Raw genomic sequence first — 25672 nt, forward strand, 5'->3', positions numbered from 1 at the left:
ACCTCCAGGTGCAGAGATCATTCCCCTTGATCCAACACCTGACGACTCAGGTAATCTGCCTGCCAGTTTCCACACCTGGGATGTGCACTGCAGAAAGGGCTGGAACAAAATTTTCCGCCCATTTCAGGATTTCGGCCACCTCCTGGGCCGCCAAGACACTTTTGGTGCCTCCTTGATGATTTATGTAAGCCACGGCCGTTGCATTGTCAGATTGAATCTGGACTGGACAATCCTGTAAACGATTTGTCCAAAGCTTTATCGCTCTGAGTTCCAGAATATTGATCAGAAATTTGGACTCTTCTACTGTCAAGAACCCCTGGACACAGCTTCCCCAGCACTCCTCCCCAGCCAGACAGGCTGGCGTCTGGATACCACAGTCCAATACAAGGGGAGGAAGGACTTGCCCTGGCGTAGTGCTAACGAGTGAAGCCACCATAGAAGAGCAGTCTTTGTTTTGTGACTCAAAACGAATCATAATGTCCAAGGACTTTGGATCTTTGTTCCATTTGACAAGAATTTCCCTTTGTAAGGGTCTCATGTGCAACTGAGCTAACGGAACTGCCTCGAAGGTTGACACCATCAGAGCTAAGGCTCGCGTGCAAGTCCGCAGAAAAGGACAGATTGCTGGATAACAGCAACTTGCAACTTTTGCAGCTTGTCCGGGGGGGGGGGGAAGAAAAACCCTTCCCGAAGCAGAGTCAGGCCTAGAGAATCCAGTCGTAAGGATGGTACCAGCGCAGATTTTTCTAAATTGATGTTCAAGCCGAACTCTTGCAAAGTCCGTACAGTGATTGTCAAGTTGCCCAACAGGGCTGAATGCAAGTCTGCTCTTAAGAGATCGTCCAGGTACCCCAATACTGCAAATCAATTGTTGCCGCAGTAATGCCAATACCGGAGCCAACACTTTGGTGAAGACCCTGGGGGGAGACGAGACCAAAGGGTAATGCCACAAATTGATAATGCTCCTCTCCTACAGCGAAGCAAAGAAAATGCTGGTGTCCAGTGTAAATAGGGATATGTATATATATATATATATATATGTGTCCTTGATATCGATGGAGGCCAAAAAGTCTTCTTGGTGTAGAGATGCCACCACCGCGCGAATGGACTCCATTCTAAACTTTTGTACCCGCACAAAGCAGTTCAAAGCCTTCCGGTCCAGGATTGGACGTACTTTGCCTTCTTTCCTGGGCACAGTGGACAGGTTTGAATAGAACCCCTGAAAGCGAGAAGGAACTGGCACAATCACCCCTTGCGACAGCAGATCTTGTACCGCCTCTCGTAGATCCCTTAAACGGTCTGGAGACAGGTGTAGATTGGACGAGTAGAACCTGTCTGATGGTCGAGACCTAGATTTAATCTTGTAACCCGATCGGATCAGTTCGTGGACCCATTTGTCCTGAATCAAGGAAGTCCGTGGTTCCGGAAAGAAGCAAAGATGTCCCCCCATCCCAGATATGGGTGAGGGTGTCCCTTCACGCAGACTGGGATTTGTCTGCAGGTCTGAATTGGCCTGTTCTCGGCTTACCCAACCATGTCTTCTTGGACCCCCAGAAGACCCAAATTTCTTAGATCCATTCTCCTGCTAGCCAGAGGCATGAAAGGGCCACCTGTGGGCTGTGAACTAAGGCCTGCGTCTATTACGCGGTGGCTTGCTCTTGGCGGATTGAGGACAAAGAGTACTCTTCCCGCCTGTGAGCCCTTTGATTAACTCATCCAAACAGTCTCCCGAAAAGGGGAGATCTGATAGAGCCTTTTTGAGGCCTGATCTGCAGACCAGCTTTTTAGCCACACCATGCATCTAATAGCTATACCCACCGCGGACATTGGCTACAAGGGGGGGCCACATCTAGCAACACATCACATATAAATAGTAGGGCTTGGACCATCTGGTCCGTTAGCTCTGTCAGGCCCGGAGAGAGATGTTCTATTTCTAAGTCCCTTTTTAGTAACTTTGCCTATTTCGTTATGATCTGGGACACCAGAGTGATCATGAAGATCGGTTTAAGTATTGAGCCCGCTATCACGTGTAAATGGCGGGACAGAAACTTAATCCATCTATCCACAGGGTCTGTAAAGACTGGGGACTCTCGACCGGGACCACAGTAGATTTGTTCAGTCTGGAAACCGGATGGTCCACCTTTGGTGGTACGGTCCATCTTGCGGATACCGCGTTTACGAATGGGTAGCGCCTTTTAAAACGATTTGGCACCGTGAACATCTGTTTGATGCACCCCCACTGTTCGTTGACAATTTTGTCAAAAAGTACCGGACAAGGGAAAACCTTGGCCGACTTCTGGGATTTGCGGGTGCCAAAAGACACCTAAGTCCCTGACGCTGCAGAATCATCCGCCATTTTTGGAGTTTCCCGCACTGACACTAGAAGTGCCTCCACCAGCGCATTTTCCCACACGGCTGCAGACGAGGATATGTCATCCTTGCCATCCGAGTACGATGACGCAGAACCCTCAGGGTAACCTGCGTCCGTGGGGGCCATATCTACCTTAGAATCTGAGGATACAGGGGAGGCACTGCTGATAGCAGGGTGAGCAAAGGAAGACCTACAGGGACCCCAATATACATACCAACAATAGATATGAAGGAGAACAGGATCGTTCTGCTATGTAGAAAAAATGATCTTCACAGGAAGAAGAAATACCTGGGTTATTCACTACAGTAAAGGCCTAGCTGCTCCCTGCTGTCCAGCAATCGTGGACTCCAAGAAAATGGCCGCCCAATGCATTCCTATGGGGAAACCACAAAAACATGGCTGCCCATGCATTTCAATGGGGAAATCTGCAAAAATGAGGCTAAACGATTCAACAACAAAATGGCTGCCCCCACGGCACACCATGCGGTCTCCAGGGCCCCCTAAGGGGTCCAAAAGATAAGTGGCATCCGGGGTCCCTGGCAGGGACCCCCACCAGGATCAACACCCCCCCCCCCCCCCAGCGGATCCGCTTTAGCGGTCTCGGCATGTCCAGCCCCCGAGGACCCCATCGCTGACTAAGGTAGGGACCTCCATGACTGGTGGGGAGGGAGGCCTTGGGGGGAGCCTGGTACCTACCGAGAAGCCAGGGGAAAGAAGGGGTACCCAAGGGTCCGACTTTCCCAGGGAGGGGCCCATGTTCACCCCGAGACCGCCAGAGTTATGAGGGGACACTTACCATACCAATGATATCGGGTGGGCATCACTCTGGACAGACTGCCTCTCCACTCGAGGTGGGGGTGCTGATGGCCAAGGGGTATGCTGCGACTCAAGTCGTGTGCGTCCCGGTGAGGTGTTTCACTCGTGGGCCAGCCACCGTCCGCTGGGGCTCGGTCGTGGCGAGGCCTAGCGCTGGGCTATATCCTGCACACGCTCGCTGGCCGGGCTGGGAGACCTTAAGGATCCAGAATATCCAGTTCGAAACCCAGTCTGGCTGTTGATTGCAGTTCTCTCAGGAACATATCAAGCTAAAAAAATAAAATTTAACAAAAAGGTTCCCTTTAAAATTAAAAAGCAAGCTAAGACCGAAGTCCCAGCCGGAAACTAGGTCCTACTTCTAAACTAAACAGAAAAACTGAAGCCTATAGCAGAGTGTGTGAGAGTATGCCTGCAGGGACTGCCCCATAGGCGTGGTAAAGATTTTTCCTGCCTAGTGTCCTACTCCTGTAGGAGGCAGCATAACCAATGGGCAAGAAGAATATGGAGCTGTGCCTGTCAATGAACGATAGAGAAACAGCGTTTTGCCTCTGTCTTCTACCTTGATTTTTCTATTTGCATCTTTCTGCGTCTCCGCAATGTTTGCCATTGGGCAAATCATTGTAAGAGTTTACATACACTTAAATGTGCGCTTTGTAAGAGCAAGTTCCAGTCTCCAAAATGCCTTTCCACCCAGGAATATAGAGATTTTACCAAGTGGCTTCTGGGCTTTAAGACTGATTTCACATTGCATTGTGGGATGTGACGGAGGAGTGCTCATGTGATGCCAAGTTATACCTTGAAAAGAGCTGCTTAGGGTTTGCAAAAAAGTACAGAAACTTTAGAGATTGTAACTTTGTTGTATGGGTACATGATGAAGCATACTAACAACAGGACATATCTAACAACATAGGTCATATCTTTTGGAAGCACACATCTTAGGCTCCATGCACACAGGGCGTCATAAAAATGTGCTCCAAAGCTGTATACTTGACGCCGGGAAACAGCAGCTGTAAAAACGTGCTTTCAGTAGCTTTTTCAATTAGCGTTATTGCACGTTTGGCCACAGTAGCTGTTAGCAGCGTTTTTTCTGCCTCCATTCAAAATCAATGGTTCCCTATGGGAGCCTATTGATTTGAATGGAAGTCGCACCGCAGGTCGGATAAGGGTGATCCGACTTGCGGCGCAACTTGCGCTGTGAGAATCTTGAGGGGAAACAAAGAAAAACGGCGTGGGGTTCCCCCCCAGGTTCCAAACCAGGCCCTTCGGGTCTGGTATGGAATTTGAGGGTAGCCCCACGCCGAAAAAACGGCGTGGGGTCCCCCCCAAAATCCATACCAGACCCTTATCCAAGCATGCAGCCCGGCATACCAGGAAAGGGGAGGGGACGAGCGAGCGGCCCCACCCCCCTGGATCATACCAGGCCACACGCCCTCAACATGGGGGGGGTGTGGGTGCTTTGGGGCAGGGGGGGCTCTGCACCCCCCACCTCAAAGCACCTTGCCCCCATGTTGATGAGGACAAGGGCCTCATCCCCATAACCCTGGCCGGTGGTTGTGGGGGTCTGCGGGCAGGGGGCTCATCGGAATCTGGAAGCCCCCTTTAACAAGGGGGCCCCCCAGATCCCGGACCCCCTCCCTATGTGAATGGTTATGGGGTACACTGTACCCCTACTCATTCACCACATAAAAAGGTAGTGTATGGAAATGACAGGAGACGTTTTGGAAAGTTTATTAAAAATCTTCATCCGGCTCTTCTTGTCTCCTCCTCTCCGGGGGTCTTCTGCTCTTTTGCTGTCCGCCCTTCTGCTGTCCTCTCTTTTCTTCTCTTCTCTGGTCTTCTGCTCTTTTGCTGTCGGCTCTTCTTCTTCCTCCGGTCCTCCTCCGACGACGTCTCCGGCAATTATGCCGGTCTCCGGTCTCTGCAGCTTATTATATAGCCATTAGGGGCGTGGCCGCCAGATGACGTCATCGGGAGACCCCACCCCCTTGTGTCACATGTGACACAAGGGGGCGGGGTATCCCGATGATGTCATCTGGCGGCCACGCCCCTAATGGCTATACAATAAGCTGCAGAGACCGGCATAATCGCCGGAGATGTCGTCGGAGGAGGACCGGAGGAAGAAGAAGAGCCGACAGCAAAAGACCGGAGAGGAGAAGACAAGAAGAGAGGACAGCAGAAGGGCGGACAGCAAAAGAGCAGAAGACCCCGGAGAGGAGCGGATAGCAAAAGAGCAGAAGACCCCCGGAGAGAAGACAAGAAGAGCCGGATGAAGATTTTTAATAAACTTTCCAAAACGTCTCCTGTCGTTATTTACATACACTGCCTTTTATGTGGTGAATGAGTAGGGGTACAGTGTACCCCATACCCATTCACATAGGGAGGGGGTTCCGGGATCGGGGGGGCCCCCTTGTTAAAGGGGGCTTCCAGATTCCGATGAGCCCCCTGCCCGCAGACCCCCACAACCACCGGCCAGGGTTGTGGGGATGAGGCCCTTGTCCTCATCAACATGGGGGCAAGGTGCTTTGAGGTGGGGGTGCAGAGCCCCCCCTGCCCCAAAGCACCCACACCCCCCCATGTTGAGGGCGTATGGCCTGGTATGATCCAGGGGGGGTGGGGCCGCTCGCTCGTCCCCTCCCCTTTCCTGGTATGCCGGGCTGCATGCTTGGATAAAGGTCTGGTATGGATTTTGGGGGGGGGCCCCACGTCGTTTTTTCGGCGTGGGGCTACCCTCAAATTCCATACCAGACCCGAAGGGCCTGGTTTGGAACCTGGGGGGGAACCCCACGCCGTTTTTTTCCCCATTTTGGCGTGGAGTTCCCCCTCAAGATTCTCACAGCGCAAGTCACGCCGCAAGTCGGATCATCCTGATCCGACTTGCGGTGCGACTTCCATTCAAATCAATAGGCTCCCATAGGGAACCATTGATTTTGAATGGAAGAAAAAAAAACAAACGTGGCTTAACGCACGTTAAGCCACGTTATTCAGCCTTTAGCAGCGTCAGACCTTTTTACAGCTTGACGCTGCAGCTCCAGAACGCACAGTTCCTGGGTTTTTTTTGGAGCTGTAAAACACCTATGCCACTTGGAGCTCCTAAAAGCTCTATGTGTGCATGAGGCCATAGAATAACATGGATGGGCGTTCTGCAGCTGCAAAAAAAAAAAAAAAACGTCTGACGCTGCTAAGAGCAGCCCCAAAAACGTCCAGTGTGCATGAGGCCTAAATGTGTGCCTCAAAAACACCTTTCAATTTCCTGAAATATATTTAGTCAGAGACACACACACACACTAAGCCTCAGACCCAAAACTATGGCATACCGATGTTTCAGGTTGAAATTTCAGACCAGGCTACGGTACATGTAAAACTACATATAGTATACAGTAAAACCTTGGCTTGAGAGTACCTTGGTTTGAGAGCAATTTGCAAGACAAGCAAAATCTCCTTTATAAATTTTGACTTGATAAATAAGCGATGTGTTGATATAAAAGTAGGGTCATGTCACAATTGAGTATAAAAGAGAAGAGAGACGCATCTAAGTGTAGCAATATGGTTACATTTAATAAAAGGTATAACATTTAGCAACTAACTTGGTTGATCATGTGATAGTATAGTGTCACCACAGGATGGCCATTGTGGACACCGTTTATGTGGATTGTGCCACGTCCTAATTAACAAATTTGGAAAAGATATACTATTGCTAGAAGCATGGACTTTCCCGGCACAACAATATGACACTCATGTCGTAAAAGTTATAGAATTTATTAGAAAAATAATTAAAAAGTAAAACAAATATAACAAAGACAAATGAAAATACAATCAAGACATGTTTAAAAATAGATCATATATAAACATTACAGTCGTAGAGTGTGGATAACCCTCAATCACCACTAGGGTGTACAGATACCATACAGGACTATTGCTCATACAGAGATCATGATATGCGCCGATATGTATCCGGTGACGAGGGAGCCACTGAAGAATACATTTTCTCTACATGTTTCGCGTTTTATACAACGCTTCTTCAGGAGAATATATTGAGCTATAATATCAACATAAGATCTAGAAAGGTAAAGGAACAATGTATGAGTTACATACAATATGGCCTTAATTTGAAAATCCTACATTAGGTTAAATATATTCAGAAAAACAATACGTTTATATCAATTTGGTATTAACAATGTACTAAGGGGGGGGTTATATGGAAGATTTATTACCAATACATGATGTGTAGACAACAGGTCCCAATTCGGAACTCATTTAAATAGTTTGCATTGCAGTGCGGAATGACCAGACACCAGGGCTATAAGTAGATAGAGGTGGGAAAATACTTAAAAAGGTAGAACTATTTTTACATATAGAATGATACAGGTATTATTTTTTGTAGTCAAAGTGTGTCCAAAGACATTCACATGAACTATAAAGTTTAGTATAGAAAAAAAGACTATTAAATAGGGGTACAGGAGAAGCAGAGATCTCTACTCCAAAATCTTACCCAGGGTTTGGGTACAATTCCATCTGGGCGGACACACTTCTCCGTGTCTCCACCCCCCTCCCCCAGATCTGTCTCCCTATGAGTCCCGCACAGCATGTATGCACATGCGCAGTGGCGGTGGCTTAGGGGGAGGAAACACCTAGCCGGACTGCATGACGTCAGCACGCTCACCAGCGGGGAGCGTCACCCAGTCGGAAGATATTTAATCAGCTGAGTGGACGCTCGAGTCTGCTCGGCTGACGACAGGGGCACATCATACCCAGGCTTTGCGGGAACTACTTAACAAAATATATGTTTGACACGAGGTAAGCCATACACCGGCCAGTCCATCTAATTACTGCCACCTAGGGGATAGACAGGGGATTCCTCATCCCTTGTCTACCCTTTATCTACCTATACATTATCACATAGTGATTCATGTATATGTTTTTTACTAGCAGCCATACTATTTGTTGTTTTAGGGTCTAGGCATGACTCCAACACTACGTTTGTGCCCCATGTACTCCATGGATTAAAAGGCGCACACACAGCTTCAAAAATCTTTGTACCCATTGACCATCTAGCACTTAACCGGTGTCTTTAGAGTGGTGGAGCTACAGTACCCCAACCTTTTGGACAGGTATATATATGATTACACATGCGAATGATGTATACAAAATTGTCAAACATGCAGCCCTACATGTATTATTTTTTATTACCATACAAAACATACCCTATTTAGGGATGTGGCTTTATATACCCCATTTGGACAATATTTTACATATTTTCTTTATAGAGTTGGATACCTCTCACCATAAAGTGTTATACGCACATTTATACATCCCAGACAACTGTTAGTTGGACTGTCTTCATCCCTCCGGATATACAAAAAATTGTTCCCCATCAATGAGCAAACCCTGGGTAAGATTTTGGAGTAGAGATCTCTGCTTCTCCTGTACCCCTATTTAATAGTCTTTTTTCTATACTAAAAAAACTTTATAGTTCATGTGAATTTCTTTGGACACACTTTGACTACAAAAAAGAATACCTGTATCATTCTATATGTAAAAATAGTTCTACCTTTAAGTATTTTCCCACCCCTATCTACTTATAGCCCTGGTGTCTGGTCATTCCGCACTGCAATGCAAACTATTTAAATTGAGTTCCGAATTGGGACCTGTTGTTACTGGTGTCTACACATCATGTATTGGTAAGAAATCTTCCATATAACCCCCCCCCCCCCCAGTACATTGTTAATACCAAATTGATATAAACGTATTGTTTAACCTAATGTAGGATTTTCAAATTAAGGCCATATTGTATGTATGTAACTCATACATTGTTCCTTTACCTTTCTAGATCTTATGTTGATATTATAGCTCAATATATTCTCCTGAAGAAGAGTTATATAAAACGCAAAACATGTAGAGAAAATGTATTCTTCAGTGGCTCCCTCGTCACCGGATACATATCGGCGCATATCATGATCTCTGTATGAGCAATAGTCCTGTATGGTATCTGTACACCCTAGTGGTGATTGAGGGTTATCCACACTCTACGACTGTAATGTTTAATGTTGGTTGATCATTAAAATACACATCTAAGTATGCAGGCATCTGGGGTAAAGCTGTATACATAGACCATCCTACGCAGTGCCATCGGCGTCATCCCTTCCACACTGCGTTCCACAAGCTCTTCAAGGCATGCCTTTAGATCGCTCTACTGCAGGGTAGTCTTCCCGGTCACAGCAACAGACTGACAGGGGTGAGAGCCGGTGTTGAGGAGGATGGACTATGTGGAGAGTTTTAACCCCAGATGCCTGCATTCTTAGATGTGCCTCTTTTAATCATCAACCATACGATTTGCTTAATGTTGAACCTTTATTAAATGTAACCATATTGCGACTTTTAGAGGCGCTTCTCTTCTCTTTTATACACTGTAGGCTGGACTTTGCGTCTAATCCCCTTGTGGAGGCTGCCATTTGTGGATGGACATTTTATGGTTACACATTGCTAAAATCTTTTTATATGAACTAAAAAACTGAAGTACTTATGAATGAATGGTTGTGGAACAAATCATCCGAGTTTCCAGTATTTCTTATGGAGAAATTGTCTTTGATATAAGAGTGCTTTGGAATACAAACACGTTTCCGGAACGAATTATGCACGCAATCCAAGGTTTTACTGTATTTATAAATGTACTAGCATCTGGGCAATGTGCCCTGAACTAGGATGGGGTTCAATTTGACTCATATTTTCCTGGGATACTTTCATGTTACTACACAGTAAATTGAGATACAGTCTAAATAAATACAACAACATTATGATTAGCAGGATAAATTGTTACTATAATCTGAATCCAGAACTTGTACATATCAACATTTTTTCTTAATAGACTTTTCCTATTGTTAGTTATACATGGTAATCTTCATTCGTTCAACATACATACCTCAAAGCACTAACCAACCTGGGATTGTAACACAGCTAATGACATTTAGTAAAACAGGTGGAAAACAACAGATATCATTACATACCAAGATGATTCTTGCTGTAATATGAACCCTCTGACGTATATGCAGGCTGAAACACACTGCCAAGTTGGTGTGCAATTACTTTATTAACATCCTTAAAGGTGATGTGTTTAATATTCATCAGTTGGGAACAGATTTTGTGAATGATGTCATTTTCATGAACTAGCAGAGCATCAGAGGTTTGATAAAGGTGAGAAAGGGTCAAGATGGAGTTGTAATTTTGAACAATCACCTGGAAAAAAAAAAAAAAAAGAGAAACATATATATAGAAAGACATGCTCCGTTACAGTGAGTAAGGGTCCTTTCACACGGAATGGAGTCAGTTCTGCTCAGCAGGGGGAATCGAACACCGCCTGTCCGTTCTCATCCGATCCGATTCTCCAGACGGATGGAAAATAGGGTTTCCATCAGTCCGGATTTCACGGGCAGGATCGGAATCGGATAGCAGCGGGTGTCAGCGGAGATGTCTCCACTAACATCCGCTGCCCCATAAGGATGCATGGAGCATCCGATCCGGTCCGCCTGAAATCGGATCGCCCGTGTGAAAGGGGCCTAAAATTAAATAAAAAATGGATTTTTGTAAGATCTTACCGTAAAATCCTTTTCTCTTAAAGCGGAGTTCCACCCAAAAATGGAACTTCCGCTTTAGGTGTTCCTACCCCCCTGACATGCCACATTTGGCATGTCATTTTTTTGGGGGGGGAGCGGGTACCTAGTTTTGACGAGGTACCCGCTCCCACTTCCGCTCGGAGCGCCGCGGCGCCTTGAGCGGAAGTTCTCCTCTCCCCCTCCCTCCCTGCAATCTTCTGGGACACGTCAGAGGTCCCAGAAGATTGCCGGCCAATCACGGCGCGCAGCGCGACTCGCGCATGCGCAGTGGGTACCCGGCTGCGAAGCCGCAAACTGTAACAGCCGGGTGCCCACAGCAGTGATGCCGGCGCCGAGGGAGAGGATCGAGGCTTCGGGCGGCCGCATCGCTGGACCGTTGGACAGGTGAGTCAAATGGCTGGAACTCCGCTTTAAGCTCATTGACAGACGTAGTCTTCTTGATTCTCAAGAGCTGGGTTATGTTGTCTCCGCAGGAGTAGGACTAGGCAGAAAGACAAAACGTTCTGGCTCCACCTTAGGGGCAGTCCCTGAGGGTATATCCTCCCTCTCTCTGCTACAGGGAATCAGTTCTGTTCTAAAGCAGTAACAGAGAATTTAACCCAACCCAACTCAATGATAGAGGGGCGGGTACTACGTCTGTCAATGAGCTTAAGAGAAAAGGATTTTACGGTAAGATCTTACAAAAATCCATTTTTCTCTATCGCTCATTGACAGACGTAGTCTTCTTGATTCTCAAGAGCTGGGACATCCAGAAGCAGTGCCACAAATGAGGGGTGGGATTGACAATATCAAATCCAATCTAGAAGGCCCAACCGGTGCCAAACTAGAAGTTTTAAAGGCTCATTATAAACAAAGAATGAGACTAAAGAAAAATTTTCCAACGGAAAAAACCCTCGAGGTAGACCACTGGTCTCCTCAAATTGCGGCCTGCAAAACCTTGCGGCCAAACGAGGCATCAGACGATGCCATTACATCAACTTTATAATGTTTAGTAAAGGTATGCACCGACGACCAGGTAGCCGCCTTGCACACCTGGACCACTGACGCCTGATGGCGAAAGGCCCATGACGCACTAAGTGCCCGAGTGGAGTGCGCCTTAACAGGGAACGGGGGCTCCCGACCCTTAATAGAATAAGCCTGTACTACCGTCTGATCCATCTGGAAATGGTCGCGGCAGATGCAGGCAACCCCTTTTTGGGTCCATCTGGGATCACAAAAAGTGAGTCTTGCGAAACGAGTCTGTCGTTTTCAAGTATACCCTGATCGCCCGGACCACATCCAAGGAGTGTAAAGCAAACTCTCGCGGATGACTGGGCTTAGGACACAGGGAAGGTAACACAATTTCTTCATTCAGATGAAATTCTGAAACCACTTTTGGTAGGAAGGATGGATTCGGACGAAGAACCACCTTATCTCTATGAACCACCAGATATGGTGAACGACAAGATAATGCGGCCAGTTCTGACACCCTGCGTGCAGAAGTAATAGCCACCAAGAAGGCCACCTTCTGGGACAACGTAGGTAGAGGAATCTCCCTAATATCTTCAAAGGGAGGTTTCTGAAGAACCGACAACACTAAATTAAGATCCCAGGGGGGTAACGGCGCGTGCACTGGCGGAGCCAGATGTCGCACCCCCTGGATGAAATTCCGCACCAAGGAATGAGTAGCCAAAGGCTTCTGAAAGAAGATAGCTAATGCTGAGACCTGACCCTTGATAGTACTCAAGGCCAGTTTCTGCTCAACCCCTTGTTGCAGAAAAGCCAATATTCGACTAATCGAATAAGACCGAGGACGGAACCCCAAAGGTTCACACCATGCAATGTAGGACTTCCATGTGCGATGATAAATCTTTCTGGAAGTCGCTTTCCTTGCTTCAACTAGAGTAGGAATAACTGAAGCTGACAAACCTTTGTCCTTCAGCACCTGGGTCTCAATAGCCAGGCCGTTAAAGCCAGCGATCGTAAAGCAGGATGGAAGATCGGTCCCTGAGACAGTAGGTCCTCCCTGAGAGGAAGTCTCCACGGGACGTCCGCCACCAGTCTGACCACGTCGGCGTACTAAGCTCGACGAGGCCAGTCCGGAGCTACCAGAATTACTGGAATTCCTTCCTCCTCTATCCTGCGAAGAAGTCTTGGCAGTAACGCGAGAGGAGGGAAGGCATACATTAGCTGGTATTGCCCCCACGGGGCGATCAGTGCGTCTGCGGTTTCTGCTAGAGGATCGCGGGAGCGAGCCACGAATCTCTGAACTTTCCTGTTGAATCGTGATGCCAACAGATCCACATCCGGGGTGCCCCACCGTAGGCACAACTGGTGGAAAACGTCTGGATGGAGGGACCATTCCCCCTGATCCAGAGTCTGACGGCTGAGATAATCTGCCTGCCAATTCTCCACCCCCGGAATGAACACCGCAGAGATTGCTGGAACAAATCGTTCCGCCCAGCGAAGAATGCAAGCCACTTCTTTGGCCGCTCGGACACTCTTGGTGCCCCCCTGGTGATTGACATAAGCCACGGCCGTGGCATTGTCCGACTGGATCCGAACCGGGCTGCCCTGGAGCTGCTCGGTCCAGTGAATCAGACAAAGTCTGATCGCTCTCAGTTCCAATACATTTATCGGTAACCTGGATTCTTCCGGGGACCAAAGTCCCTGGACAGATAACTGACCGAGAATTCCTCCCCATCCGGATAGACTGGCATCCGTGGTCACTATCGTCCAATATATTGGCAGAAATGACTTTCCCTGGCTGAGCATCGGAGACCGAAGCCACCAGACCAGAGACTCTCTGGTCTGTTTGCTCAATCGGATCTGATTGTCCAGGGATTCCGGATTCCGATTCCATCTGAGAAGAATCTCTTGCTGAAGAATTCGGGTATGGGACTGGGCAAATGGGACTGCTTCGAACGAAGCCACCATCAACCCCAGAACCCTCATGCAAGTCCGAAGGGAAGACCAGCTGTTGGTGGACTGCTGATTGAATCTTTCGGAGTTTCCCTACCGGAAGAAAAACTCTTGTCCTGACTGTGTCTAGAATTAGACCCAGATATTCGAGCCTCTGGGTGGGAACCAGAAATGACTTTTGCTGGTTCACCAGCCACCCGAATTCCTGTAAAGAAATCATAGTAATTTCTATGTTTTGTAGCAAGGTCTGAGGAGACTCTGCATGAAGCAGAAGATCGTCTAGGTAACCAAGGATCGATATGCCTCTTTGGCGCAGAAGTGCCAACATTGGGGCCAACACCTTTGTGAAGACCCGCGGAGCCGTGGCGAGACCGAAAGGTAACGCCACAAACTGATAGTGGTTCTCTTCTACGGAAAAGCGTAGAAACCGCTGATGTCCTGCGAAAATGGGAATGTGAAGATAGGCGTCCTTGATGTCTATGGACGCTAGGACATCCCCTGGATGCAGGAAGGCTGCTACTGTGCGAATGGACTCCATTCTGAATCTTCTTATGTTGACAAAAGAATTGAGTGCTCTTAAGTCCAGAATTGGACGCACTTTGCCCTCTTTCCTGGGTATTGTAAATAGGTTTGAATAAAACCCTTGAAACCGTTCTGTCCAAGGAACGTGGACTACCACTCCTTGTTGTAGTAAATCTGTGACTGCTCTCCGCAGATCTTCTAAACGATCTGAGGATAGTCGGATATTGGAAGGGAAGAATCGCGCCGGTGGGAGAGATCGAAACTCGATCTTGTACCCTGACCTTATGACTTCGCAAACCCATTTGTCCGGGATTCTGGAAAGCCATGGATCCGGGAACCGGCGAAGACGTCCCCCCACCCCAGTTATGGGTGGGGGCGCACCTTCAGGCTTTGGACGGTTTATCTTCAGGTCTGGAGGGGGCGGGCTTTTGCTTGCCCGACCAACGACCCCTGACGCCTCCTGCAGGAGCTTTGGAGGACTTAGTTTTTTCACCCGCGGGACGAAAAAACCTCTTGTGAGCAGAAAAAGAAGGCCCTCGTCTTTGACGAGTTCCTTTACCTTTAAAATTTTGCGGTAAAAAGGTGCTCTTTCCACCCGTGAGATCCTTAATGATCTCATCTAAGTTGGCTCCAAATAGACGCTCTCCTAAAAAGGGGATATTAGCCAAGGCTTTTTTGGAACCTTGGTCGGCAAACCAACCTTTTAGCCACAGTGTACGCCTGAGAACCACTGCTGAGACTGATGCTCGCGCCAATAATGGAGTGGCGTCTAACGCCGCATCACACACAAACTGTAACCCCTGTATCATTTGTTCCAACAAATCTGATACCGCCTGAGGGACCTCTTCTAAGTCCCGGCGTAACCACTTGGTCCATTCAGTTACAGCCTGCGAAACCAGACCAATAGCTATTATAGGTCTGAAAGCTGATCCAATCAAGGAAAACATGGTGCGAGACATAGCTTCTATCTTGCGATCCACTGGATCTTTAAAAGACGGAGCGTCTTCTAAAGGAATAACCGTGGCTTTATTCAATCTAGCAATTGGTGAATCCACCACAGGTGGTTCTGTCCATTTCTTAATGAGGGTTTCCTCAAACGGATAACGCCTGTCAATGCTTTTAGAAATAGTAAAAGTGCGTTTTGGCAGACGCCATTCTTCTTCGATTGGATTGCCAAAACATTTGGGCAATGGAAAAACCTTCGCCACTTTGATGCGTTTTTTAGTCCCAAAAGGGATTTCAGTTTCAGCTATTTCCGATGGAATACCCTGTAACCTTAAGGTTTCTTGAACAGATACAATGAGTGCGTTTACCAACGCTTCCTCTCGGGCTATGGCGGATGCCGAAACATCCTCCTCACTGTCTGAAGAGACAGGACCCGAGACACCAATCCCAGATGAAGTACCTGCAACTGCAGAAATAGGCTCAGAGTCTGAATCCGAGGTTTCAGATAATAAGGGGTTAGGCGGGGGTCGCTTTCTTGCGCCCTGTCCCTGACAAGCCACTTCCACCCGGGACACAAAAGTTTCCATAATAGCTGACAATGATCCCGCAGACCCCTCGAGGGGATCCGGAGGAGATACATGAGTGGCAGGGTCCATGTTAATTCAGGACACCTTTGCCAGCAAAACAAAAAAAATTTTTCTTTTTTTTTTTTTTTTTTGTGTGTCTCCCCCTAGCGCAATAGCGCCCCTCAGAGTACCTGCTTCTCGATCCCACAGAGAGAGAGAGGGACCCCCAAGGCTCACCAACCGATGCAGTGCAGTTTCCAACCAACTGCAGTCAGCGTCTGTCTTACACAGACTGGAAGGAGCTGTTGCTTTTTCCCGGGTAGAAGGACGTGGCTCCGCCCCCTGTGTACGCCTTCCGGCGTTCCCAGCTCTCCACGAGGTAGCTGGGCTCACGAAACATGGCCGCCCCCATAGAAGAGACATAAGACTCCAAAAACATGGCGGCCGGCGTGACCTGAGGACATACATGCACTTGGTCTACGGCAAAATGGCGGCGGACCGCCGAAATCGTTTTCCCAGCACATCCACCTGCATCTCTGCTAAGAGGCGATATATGGATCTACAGGAGATACACTACAAATAAGGTAGGATTATACCTCCTATGTCTGCTGTAATGTTACAGTCTGCTGGGTAGAGTGTTAGCTCTCAAACCAAGTCCACTTCCCACAAACACATGCTGTATTACAAGGGGGACTTGTAAGTATCAGATATATACTGACCATATATGGAGGGGCCCATAATACATACTGCCTCATAACGAGGAAAAAAGGGAACGTTTACTCACCATACCGAACCGACAGGCACCCTCTCTTCACAATACCCTCTCCACCGGGGTAGGGGTTTGTGGACCACTCCGGACGCCTCGACTCTCTGGTTCCTGGCGTCCAAGCGAGACTTAACTCGCAAGGTCAGTCCCTCCACTGGGACTCCGTCGCGGCCGACCCAGCGCGGAGCTCTGGTCTGCACGCGCTCGTAGGCAGAAAACCGGGGTGACCACTGGATCTCAACATCCAGCCCGTCGCCCGGCCCCGCATACTTACTTGAATGTGTCGCGGCCGACCAAGCGCAATGCCATGGTCTGCGCGCGCTCGTAGGCCGGCTGGGGTGACCACAAGTGTCGCCCAGTCCGGCATCTTTGCTTGAAGATCTCACAGGAAAAAACACTGGAGAAAAACTACCTAAAAAAAATGTCTTTTTCTTAAAGAAAAAAAGTCTTGCCAGGACCAAAAGATCCCAGTAAGGAACTTAGGTCCTTACTCCTGACTAGACAGAAAAAAACTGATTCCCTGTAGCAGAGAGAGGGAGGATATACCCTCAGGGACTGCCCCTAAGGTGGAGCCAGAACGTTTTGTCTTTCTGCCTAGTCCTACTCCTGCGGAGACAACATAACCCAGCTCTTGAGAATCAAGAAGACTACGTCTGTCAATGAGCGATAGAGAAATTGTATTCTGCAACAAATAAAATGTACCATTTTATTATCAATGTACTCTAGAAGGGGCTAAAGATGTGTTTCATAGGAAAAATCATTAGATTCATTATAAACGTGTTGATGTACAGTCTTTAGGAGAGCATACAATCAAATATATATTCTTAACTTAATAGGCAGTAAATTAACAGTATGAAAAAAATTGAAATTTTGTAAACACAGTAAATCCATTTTTTGAAAGTGGTTGTAAAGGCTCAAGGTTTTTTAATTTCATGCATTCTTTGCATGAAAGTAGAAAATATTCTGTGTGCAGCAGTCCCCTAGCCCCCCCAATATTTACCCGAGTCCCCTCTCGATCCCACAATGAACGAGAGCAGCGGCTGTCTCGAGACTCTTCCTCCTCATTGGCTGAGACAACAACGGGATCCATTGGCTCCCGCTATTGTCAATCACAGCCAGTGAGCCAATGAGGAGAGAACAGGGGCAAGGCCAAACCATGCTCTGTGTCTGAATGTACACACAGAGCAGTGGCTTGGAAACAAGCCTGCTCGGGTGTCCCCATAGCAAGCAGCTTGTTATGGGGGCACTTAGCATGAGGGAGCAGCCAGAAGCACTGACGGCGGATCTGAGAAGAGGAGGATTCCAGCTGCTCCATGCAAAACCACTGCACAGGTAGGTAAAACCTACTGTATTTTTTTTAGAAAATCTGCCTTTCATATCACTTGAAGTCTGCAGAGGGAAGCCTCAACCTTTGGGTTATACTGCCCCCTAAAGGAAGATTGGACACTGCCAACCAAAAAAAAAAAACCTAAAGGCCAGACCAGGATCACCTCTCCTACTATGACGATGCCCGAGTTTTGTAGCAAAGCAATAGGGAGAGTATGATCATAAACACATAAGACTAGGACCTGCGCACTTCAATGGACTCTAAGAAAAGGATTTTACGGCAAGTACAAAAATATCATTTGTTTGAGGAAAACAGGATTGTAAAATAGTTTGTGACAAGTTATACTGCTACCTACTGGCAAAACAAAAAACATTAGGCCAGATCTGTAGAACCTTGCCTCCAACCACCATGCCTCCGTTTTATGCTAGTGTTTTAGGAGGTTGGACATCTTTTCCCTAATGAGCCATACACACTATAAGATTTTCTGAAGACTTTTTCCTTTAGACTTACCAAAACTAGGGATGCACCGAAATGAAATTCTTGGCCGAAGCCGAATAATAATGAAATGCTTGGCCGAAGGCCGAATACCGAACGCGGTGTTTCGCATTTTTTCCATTTATTTATTTTGCCAATTTTTTGTCCTCTCTCTTGTCCTCTCGTGTCTCTCTCTCTCTCTCTCTTGTCCTCTCTCTCCCTAAATGTTACTGTAGGGAATGGGATTCAGTGCACACTGCAGCCTTGTACCATAGGGTTAATGTTAGTGACACTGTAGGGATTGGGAAGGATGCTGGGAATGGAAATCAGGAAGCATGCAGGCAGCCTTGTAAATTTTAATTGCAGATACAGGGCACTGGGCAGGTCAGGGTTAATATGGTAACATCAATTACTCAGTGACAGTCAGTCAGTGTCAGTGTGGACTCGATCAGATTATACAGTGACAGACAGTCTCTCATAGTGGTGGTAGTAGGAGGCTGGAGGTGGACTAGTAGGAGCCTGGAAAGGAACACAGCCGCATACATACATTACTCACTCGTGCACTGCAGCCTGCCCCACACATTCAGTAAGTCTTACTCTCCTCCCTAGTTTTTTCAATGGCACATTCAGGAAGTCAATCACGCCGTGAGTAGCGGCACAGCGGAACCAATCAGGTGTGCAGGCACGCGTGATTGGTTCGCTGTGCAGCTAATCACGGCGTGATTGGCTCTCTGAATGTGCCATTGAAAAAACTAGGGAGGAGAGTAAGACTCACTGAATGTGTGGGGCGGGCTGCAGTGCACGAGTGAGTAATGTATGTATGCTCACCGCTGAAGTGTCCCGGCTTCACGGAAGTCTGTGAGTCCTCCTCCGAGTCCCTTCCCCCTGCGGCGATATGAATATCGCCTACGGCCACAGAACGATAGTCGATATCATATCGACTATCGTTCAGCCCTATTGTTCGGCACAAAATTATTCGGCCTTTTGACTTATTCGGCCGAACACCGAAAGTGCTATTTTTTCTATTTTCGGCCGAATAATGTTCGGCCGCCGAATATTCGGTGCATCCCTAACCAAAACCATATAATATGAGGTCAAACCTAAACACTTTCAATTTGTATGCAATCAGGCAGGCCCTTGCACTACATAGAAAAGGCAAATCTGAAGGAAATCCAACCACAAAAGTTGTATAGTGTGTATCTAGCTTTAGTCATGATATTTGTTACACTACATATTTGTGGAAAATTTTCTTTGGTTTTTCTTTTGAGCTAGTCAATTTATACCAGCTACTTGGATCGGTGTATCCGCAGTAGAAGCTTCTGAGGCTGTACCGACCCCACTGGACCAAAGATTGTGGGGCTGTCCTAGAATGTGACCCTCAGGCACAGTGCTCTGTTGGTAGCACTTTCCAAACCATAGTGTTAGCTAAACAGTGCTATCCATGTTCAGAGCTGTGGTACAGCCTGCAGTATGACCCAGTCTCTAAAGACTCATTTCAAAAGTAAGCTTATGGTCGCTTAGGATTGCGGTTGGACCCACAAAGCGTCACCATAGGAAATTGCTTGCCCTGCAGACAGCCATGGAGAGTTGCAGTTGCCACTAACCTGTCACTGTGCACTCTAACATAATATCCATTTTTTATTGTAAAATAAAAAAAAAGATATTATGCCAAGTACATAGATACCTAACAAGTCATGCTTTAAAAAATTCACATGCCTGTGTAAAGGTGACAAACTAAAGTATAATAAATAATCAAAAGGCACTTTAAAAGCCTTTTACAGGTTACCGGTTTACAGTTTAACAGGAGGTCTGATGATAGAATTATTGCCCTCACTCTGACGTGCGTCGTAATACCTTAAATGTGTGGTATGATCACTGTTTACATGAGCACGTGCGTAGTTTAATTTTACACACCGATTTTTTTTTTTTTTTTAATTCAACTTTATCGCTGTTACAAGGGATGAACAACATCCCTTGTGATAGCATGGACAATGATGGGTACCGTTTATAGAGAGATCTTTCACCTGCTCTCCACTACACTCAATGGTGTGCTTCCAGTGTGACAGGTAAATTCAGTTCCAGGCTCCCTGGGGGACCAGGAGAGTCCAGGAAAGCTGTAAAAGCGATTGGACAGCTGCAGAGCTGCTTGAAACACTTTTACAAGAATGAGAATCGCTGGTAGGAAATTTTGATACCAGGATCATAGCTACAGCTGCAGCCATGATCCTGGTATAACCGCTTCCCGATGAGGAGATATATATTAGTGCCTTGCGAAAGTATTCGGCCCCCTTGAACTTTGCGACCTTTTGCCACATTTCAGGCTTCAAACATAAAGATATGAAACTGTAATTTTTTGTGAAGAATCAACAAGTGGGACACAGTCATGAAGTGGAACGAAATTTATTGGATATTTCAAACTTTGTTAACAAATAAAAAACTGAAAAATTGGGCATGCAAAATTATTCAGCCCCTTTACTTTCAGTGCAGCAAACTCTCTCCAGAAGTTCAGTGAGGATCTCTGAATGATCCAATGTTGACCTAAATGACTAATGATGATAAATAGAATCCACCTGTGTGTAATCAAGTCTCTGTATAAATGCACCTGCACTGTGATAGTCTCAGAGGTCTGTTTAAAGCGCAGAGAGCATCATGAAGAACAAGGAACACACCAGGCCGGTCCGAGATACTGTTGTGGAGAAGTTTAAAGCCGGATTTGGATACAAAAAGATTTCCCAAGCTTAAACATCCCAAGGAGCACTGTGCAAGCGATAATATTGAAATGGAAGGAGTATCAGACCACTGCAAATCTACGAAGACCTGGCTGTCCCTCTAAACTTTCAGCTCATACCAGGAGAAGACTGATCAGAGATGCTGCCAAGAGGCCCATGATCACTCTGGATGAACTGCAGAGATCTACAGCTGAGGTGGGAGACTCTGTCCATAGGACAACAATCAGTCGTATACTGCACAAATCTGGCCTTTATGGAAGAGTGGCAAGAAGAAAGCCATTTCTTAAAGATATCCATAAAAAGTGTTGTTTAAAGTTTGCCACAAGCCACCTGGGAGACACACCAAACATGTGGAAGAAGGTGCTCTGGTCAGATGAAACCAAAATCAAACTTTTGGCAACAATGCAAAACGTTATGTTTCCCGTAAAAGAAACACAGCTCATCACCCTGAACACACCATCCCCACTGTCAAACATGGTGGTGGCAGCATCATGGTTTGGGCCTGCTTTTCTTCAGCAGGGACCAGGAAGATGGTTAAAATTGATGGGAAGATGGATGGAGCCAAATACAGGACCATTCTGGAAGAAAACCTGATGGAGTCTGCAAAAGACCTGAGACTGGGACAAGGATTTGTCTTCCAACAAGACAATGATCCAAAACAAAGCAAAATCTACAATGGAATGGTTCACAAATAAACATATCCAGGTGTTAGAATGGCCAAGTCAAAGTCCAGACCTGAATCCAATTGAGAATCTGTGGAAAGAACTGAAAACTGCTCTTCACAAACGCTCTCCATCCAACCTCACTGAGCTTGAGCTGTTTTGCAAGGAGGAATGGGCAAAAATTTCAGTCTCTTGATGTGCAAAACTAATAGAGACATACCCCAAGCGACTTACAGCTGTAATCGCAGCAAAAGGTGGCGCTACAAAGTATTACCTTAAGGGGGCTGAATAATTTTGCACGCCCAATTTTTCAGTTTTTTATTGTTAAAAAAGTTTGAAATATCCAATAAATTTTGTTCCACTTCATGATTGTGTCCCACTTGTTGATTCTTCACAAAAAATTACAGTTTTATATATTTAGGTTTGAAGCCTGAAATGTGGCAAAAGGTCGCAAAGTTCAAGGGGGCCGAATACCTTCGCAAGGCACTATGTATGTATGTATGTATGTATGTATGTATGTATGTATGTATGTATGTATGTATGTATATGTATATATATATATATATATATATATATATATATATATATATATATATATATATATATATATATATATATATATATATATATATATATATATATATATATATATATATATATATATACATACATATATATACATATATACACACACACACATACATACACACACACACACACATACAATCTCACAAAAGGGATTACACCCCTCACATTTTTGTAAATATTTTATTATATCTTTTCATGTGACAACGCTGAAGAAATTACACTTTGCTACAATGTAAAGTAGTGAGTGTACAGCTTGTATAATAGTGTAAATTTGTTGTCCCCTCTGAACCTGTGAAGCTCTGGTAAAGTCCATGCCCAAGAGGGGTAAGGCAGTGCTGGAAAATAATGGTGGCCACACAAAATATTGACACTTTGGGCCCATTTTTGGACATTTTTCACTTAGGGGTGTACTCACTTTTGTTGCCAGCAGTGTGTTGAGTTATTTTGATGGGACAGCAAATTTACACTGTTATACAAGCTGTACACTCACTACTTTACATTGTAGCAAAGTATAATTTCTTCAGTGTTGTCACATGAAAAGATATAAAAATATTTACAAAAATGTGAGTGGTGTACTCACTTTTGTGAGATACTGTATTAATGGTTAACTTTGCCCCCATTTCTTACACTGTTAAGAAGGGACTTTTCTAAGTGGTACCTAATCCTTCTTTCCTGGTTTGGAAGATTGCAATGTGATTAAAATGAACATTCTTCCCTGCCTCCTGTAGCTCTTTCCAACCCTCCCAATAAGAATCCCGGAAACATTTCTTAAACAGCTCAGGAGTGAGTTTGGAAAGTTTCTAGAAGTGGGCAAAGCACAACATACACTATATTACTAAAAGTATTGGGACGCCTGCCGTTACACGCACATGAACTTTAATGGCATCCCTGTCTTAGTCTTAAATTGGCCCACCCTTTGCAGCTATAACAGCTTCGACTCTTCTGGGAAGGCTGTCCACAAGGTTTAGGAGTGTGTCTATGTGAATGTTTGACCATTCTTCCAGAAGCACATTTGTGAGGATAGGCACTGATTTTGGAGAGAAGACCTGGCTCACAGTCTGTGCTCTAATTTATCCCAAAGGTGTTCTATTGGGTGGAGGTCAGGACTCTGTGCAGGCCAGTCATGTTCCTCCACCCCAAACCCACTCATCCATTTCTTTATGGTCCTTGCTTTGTGCACCGGTGTGCAGTCATGTCGGAACAGGAAGGACCAACCACAAACTGTTCCCACAAAGTTGTGAACATGAAATTCTCCAAAATGTCTTGGTATGCTGATGCCTCAAGAGTTCCCTTCACTGGAACTAAGAGGCAAAGCCCAACCCCTGAAAAAACAACCTCACACCATAATCCCCCTCCAGTAAATGATTTGGACCAGTGCATAAAGCAAGGTCCATAAAGACATGAAAGAGTTTGGGGTGGAGGAAATTGACTGGACTGCATAGAGTCCTGACCTCAATCAGATAGATAACCTTTAGGATGAATTAGAGAGCAGAATGCGAGCCAGGCCTTCTCTCCAACATCAGTGCCTAACCTCACAAATGTGCCTGTGGAACAACGGTCAAAAATTTCCATAGACACACTCCTAAACCTTGTAGACAGCCTTCCCAGAAGAGTTGAAGCTGTTCTAGCTGCAAACGGTGGGCCAACTAAATATAAAGTTCATGTGAGTGTAAAGGCAGACGTCCCAATACTTTTGGTAATATAGTGTAACTCTCAGCGTCCTTTATCCAGACCTAAGTCCACAGAAGGCATACTACTGCCAGATGTTCATAAATATATCTTAGAGCAACGCATTTAGCTAGGATTCTTAATTGGCATCATACTGATGTAGGCCAATGATGGGTCCAACTCGAACAATCATATTTCGGAATGCATTTAAGGGGGTCTACCTTGGCTACACCAAGATGTAGCCCATCTAATCACCCAACCACTGGCACAACATTAACCCTGTTTAGGAGTAACACACACTCGGCTTAATTGGAAACTTGTCCATCTGGTTTGACTCAGGTGATAGGTCATCTGCAGTTTCCGTCGGGCCTTCAAGTTGGGTCTCTCTACATTGAGACAAGCTCACTTTAGACTACAACACTTTCATACAGCAGGACATTGAGGCTCTTTTTCCAATATTCAGACCATGTGTGAACCTCTCCCACTGTGGAAAGCAATGCAAGCGAGACACTTTTTTACTCACACCTCACACTATTATCACTACCTACCCCTACGGTGTTTGAAAAGCTAAAAAAGGAAATTTACCTTTAATTATTTTACTGTATGTGTGTCACCTTGTATGTCTGTATGGGGATGGAAACTTTTGATCAGGGCCATTTGGGTGATTTCGGTTATCAATGGGATTTTAAAAAGGAACCAAACAACTATGGGAGAATAAATGCCTTCATATGATCACCATCCTTAACTAAAAGGTTTTTTTTGTTTTTTTTTTAGCATGATAGTCATATTTTCAATATAATTGCAAAAATGTCACAATTTCTGCCAGGATATGCAAACTTTTGAGTACAACTGTATATTCCACCTAACTGTTTATATGCAGCTCTATCAGAAACTGGAAAAGCCATCACCAATATAAAAAATAAGTCCTCCATATGTCCACTACAAGTAAATAGAAGATTTGTCATCCACTTCAAACATTATTGTACTTTATGACGCACATACCTACCTCACCAGTACCATAAGGCCAAATAACTTCATTGAGTAGAAGTGAATTAGGGTAGATATCCCGTAAACATTTTGTGATGAATGTTCCCATGCCTGACCCAGTGCCACCAGCCATACTCATTATGTTGAAGAAACCACCCAATCGATCACATTTTTCTACTTGCTTTCTAACCAAGTCCATAACAAGATCTTGATATTTAGGGCCATGTACACAGTAACTACAAAGACAATGAAAGAAATACACAAATGTAAGCGGTATAAAAAGAAAGCAGCATTAAAATATAAAAAAGTTGCCAAGACATTAAGGCCTCTTTCACACGGGCATTCCGTATATCACCCTATCCGTTTGCGGGTGATATACGGACATAATGTATGTCAATGGGATTGCGGATGTCAGCGATGACCATCCGCTGACATCCAATTTGCGTCCTTTCAGTTCTGTTCCGTTTTTTGGAACGGAACAGAACCCTATTTTTCTTCCGTTTAAAAAACGGAAAGGACGCAAATTCGGAGGTCAGCGGTGTCATCGGCAATCCCATAGACATACATTATGTCCGTATATCATCCGCAAGCGGATGGGATGATATGCGGACATACGCACCGGATGACACAAGTGTCATCCGTGTCGGTAAAAAAGTGACTGAATGGACGACAAAAACGGAGCGCCTGTGTGAAAGAAGCCTTACGGTTCTAAATATATTTAGTTATAGTGACTATTTATACAC

The 25672-nt window shown here is 45.8% G+C and overlaps 1 protein-coding gene across 2 annotated transcripts in view; it reads right to left on the bottom strand.

The window, feature by feature from the left end:
* Window positions 1–25672, bottom strand: part of TUBD1 (tubulin delta 1) — an 80114-nt gene that overhangs the window by 33707 nt on the left and 20735 nt on the right. For both annotated transcript variants that reach the window (XM_082245793.1, XM_082245792.1), the window contains exons 4-5: window positions 24949–25165; window positions 10189–10417 (exon numbers count right to left, since the gene is read on the bottom strand). In XM_082245793.1, the coding sequence (XP_082101919.1) occupies window positions 10189–10417; window positions 24949–25165 (446 nt within the window). The remainder of the gene's footprint in view (window positions 1–10188; window positions 10418–24948; window positions 25166–25672) is intronic.

Source organism: Pelophylax lessonae (assembly GCF_965119305.1).
Source record: "Pelophylax lessonae genome assembly, chromosome: 2".
NCBI classification, from domain to species: domain Eukaryota; kingdom Metazoa; phylum Chordata; class Amphibia; order Anura; family Ranidae; genus Pelophylax; species Pelophylax lessonae.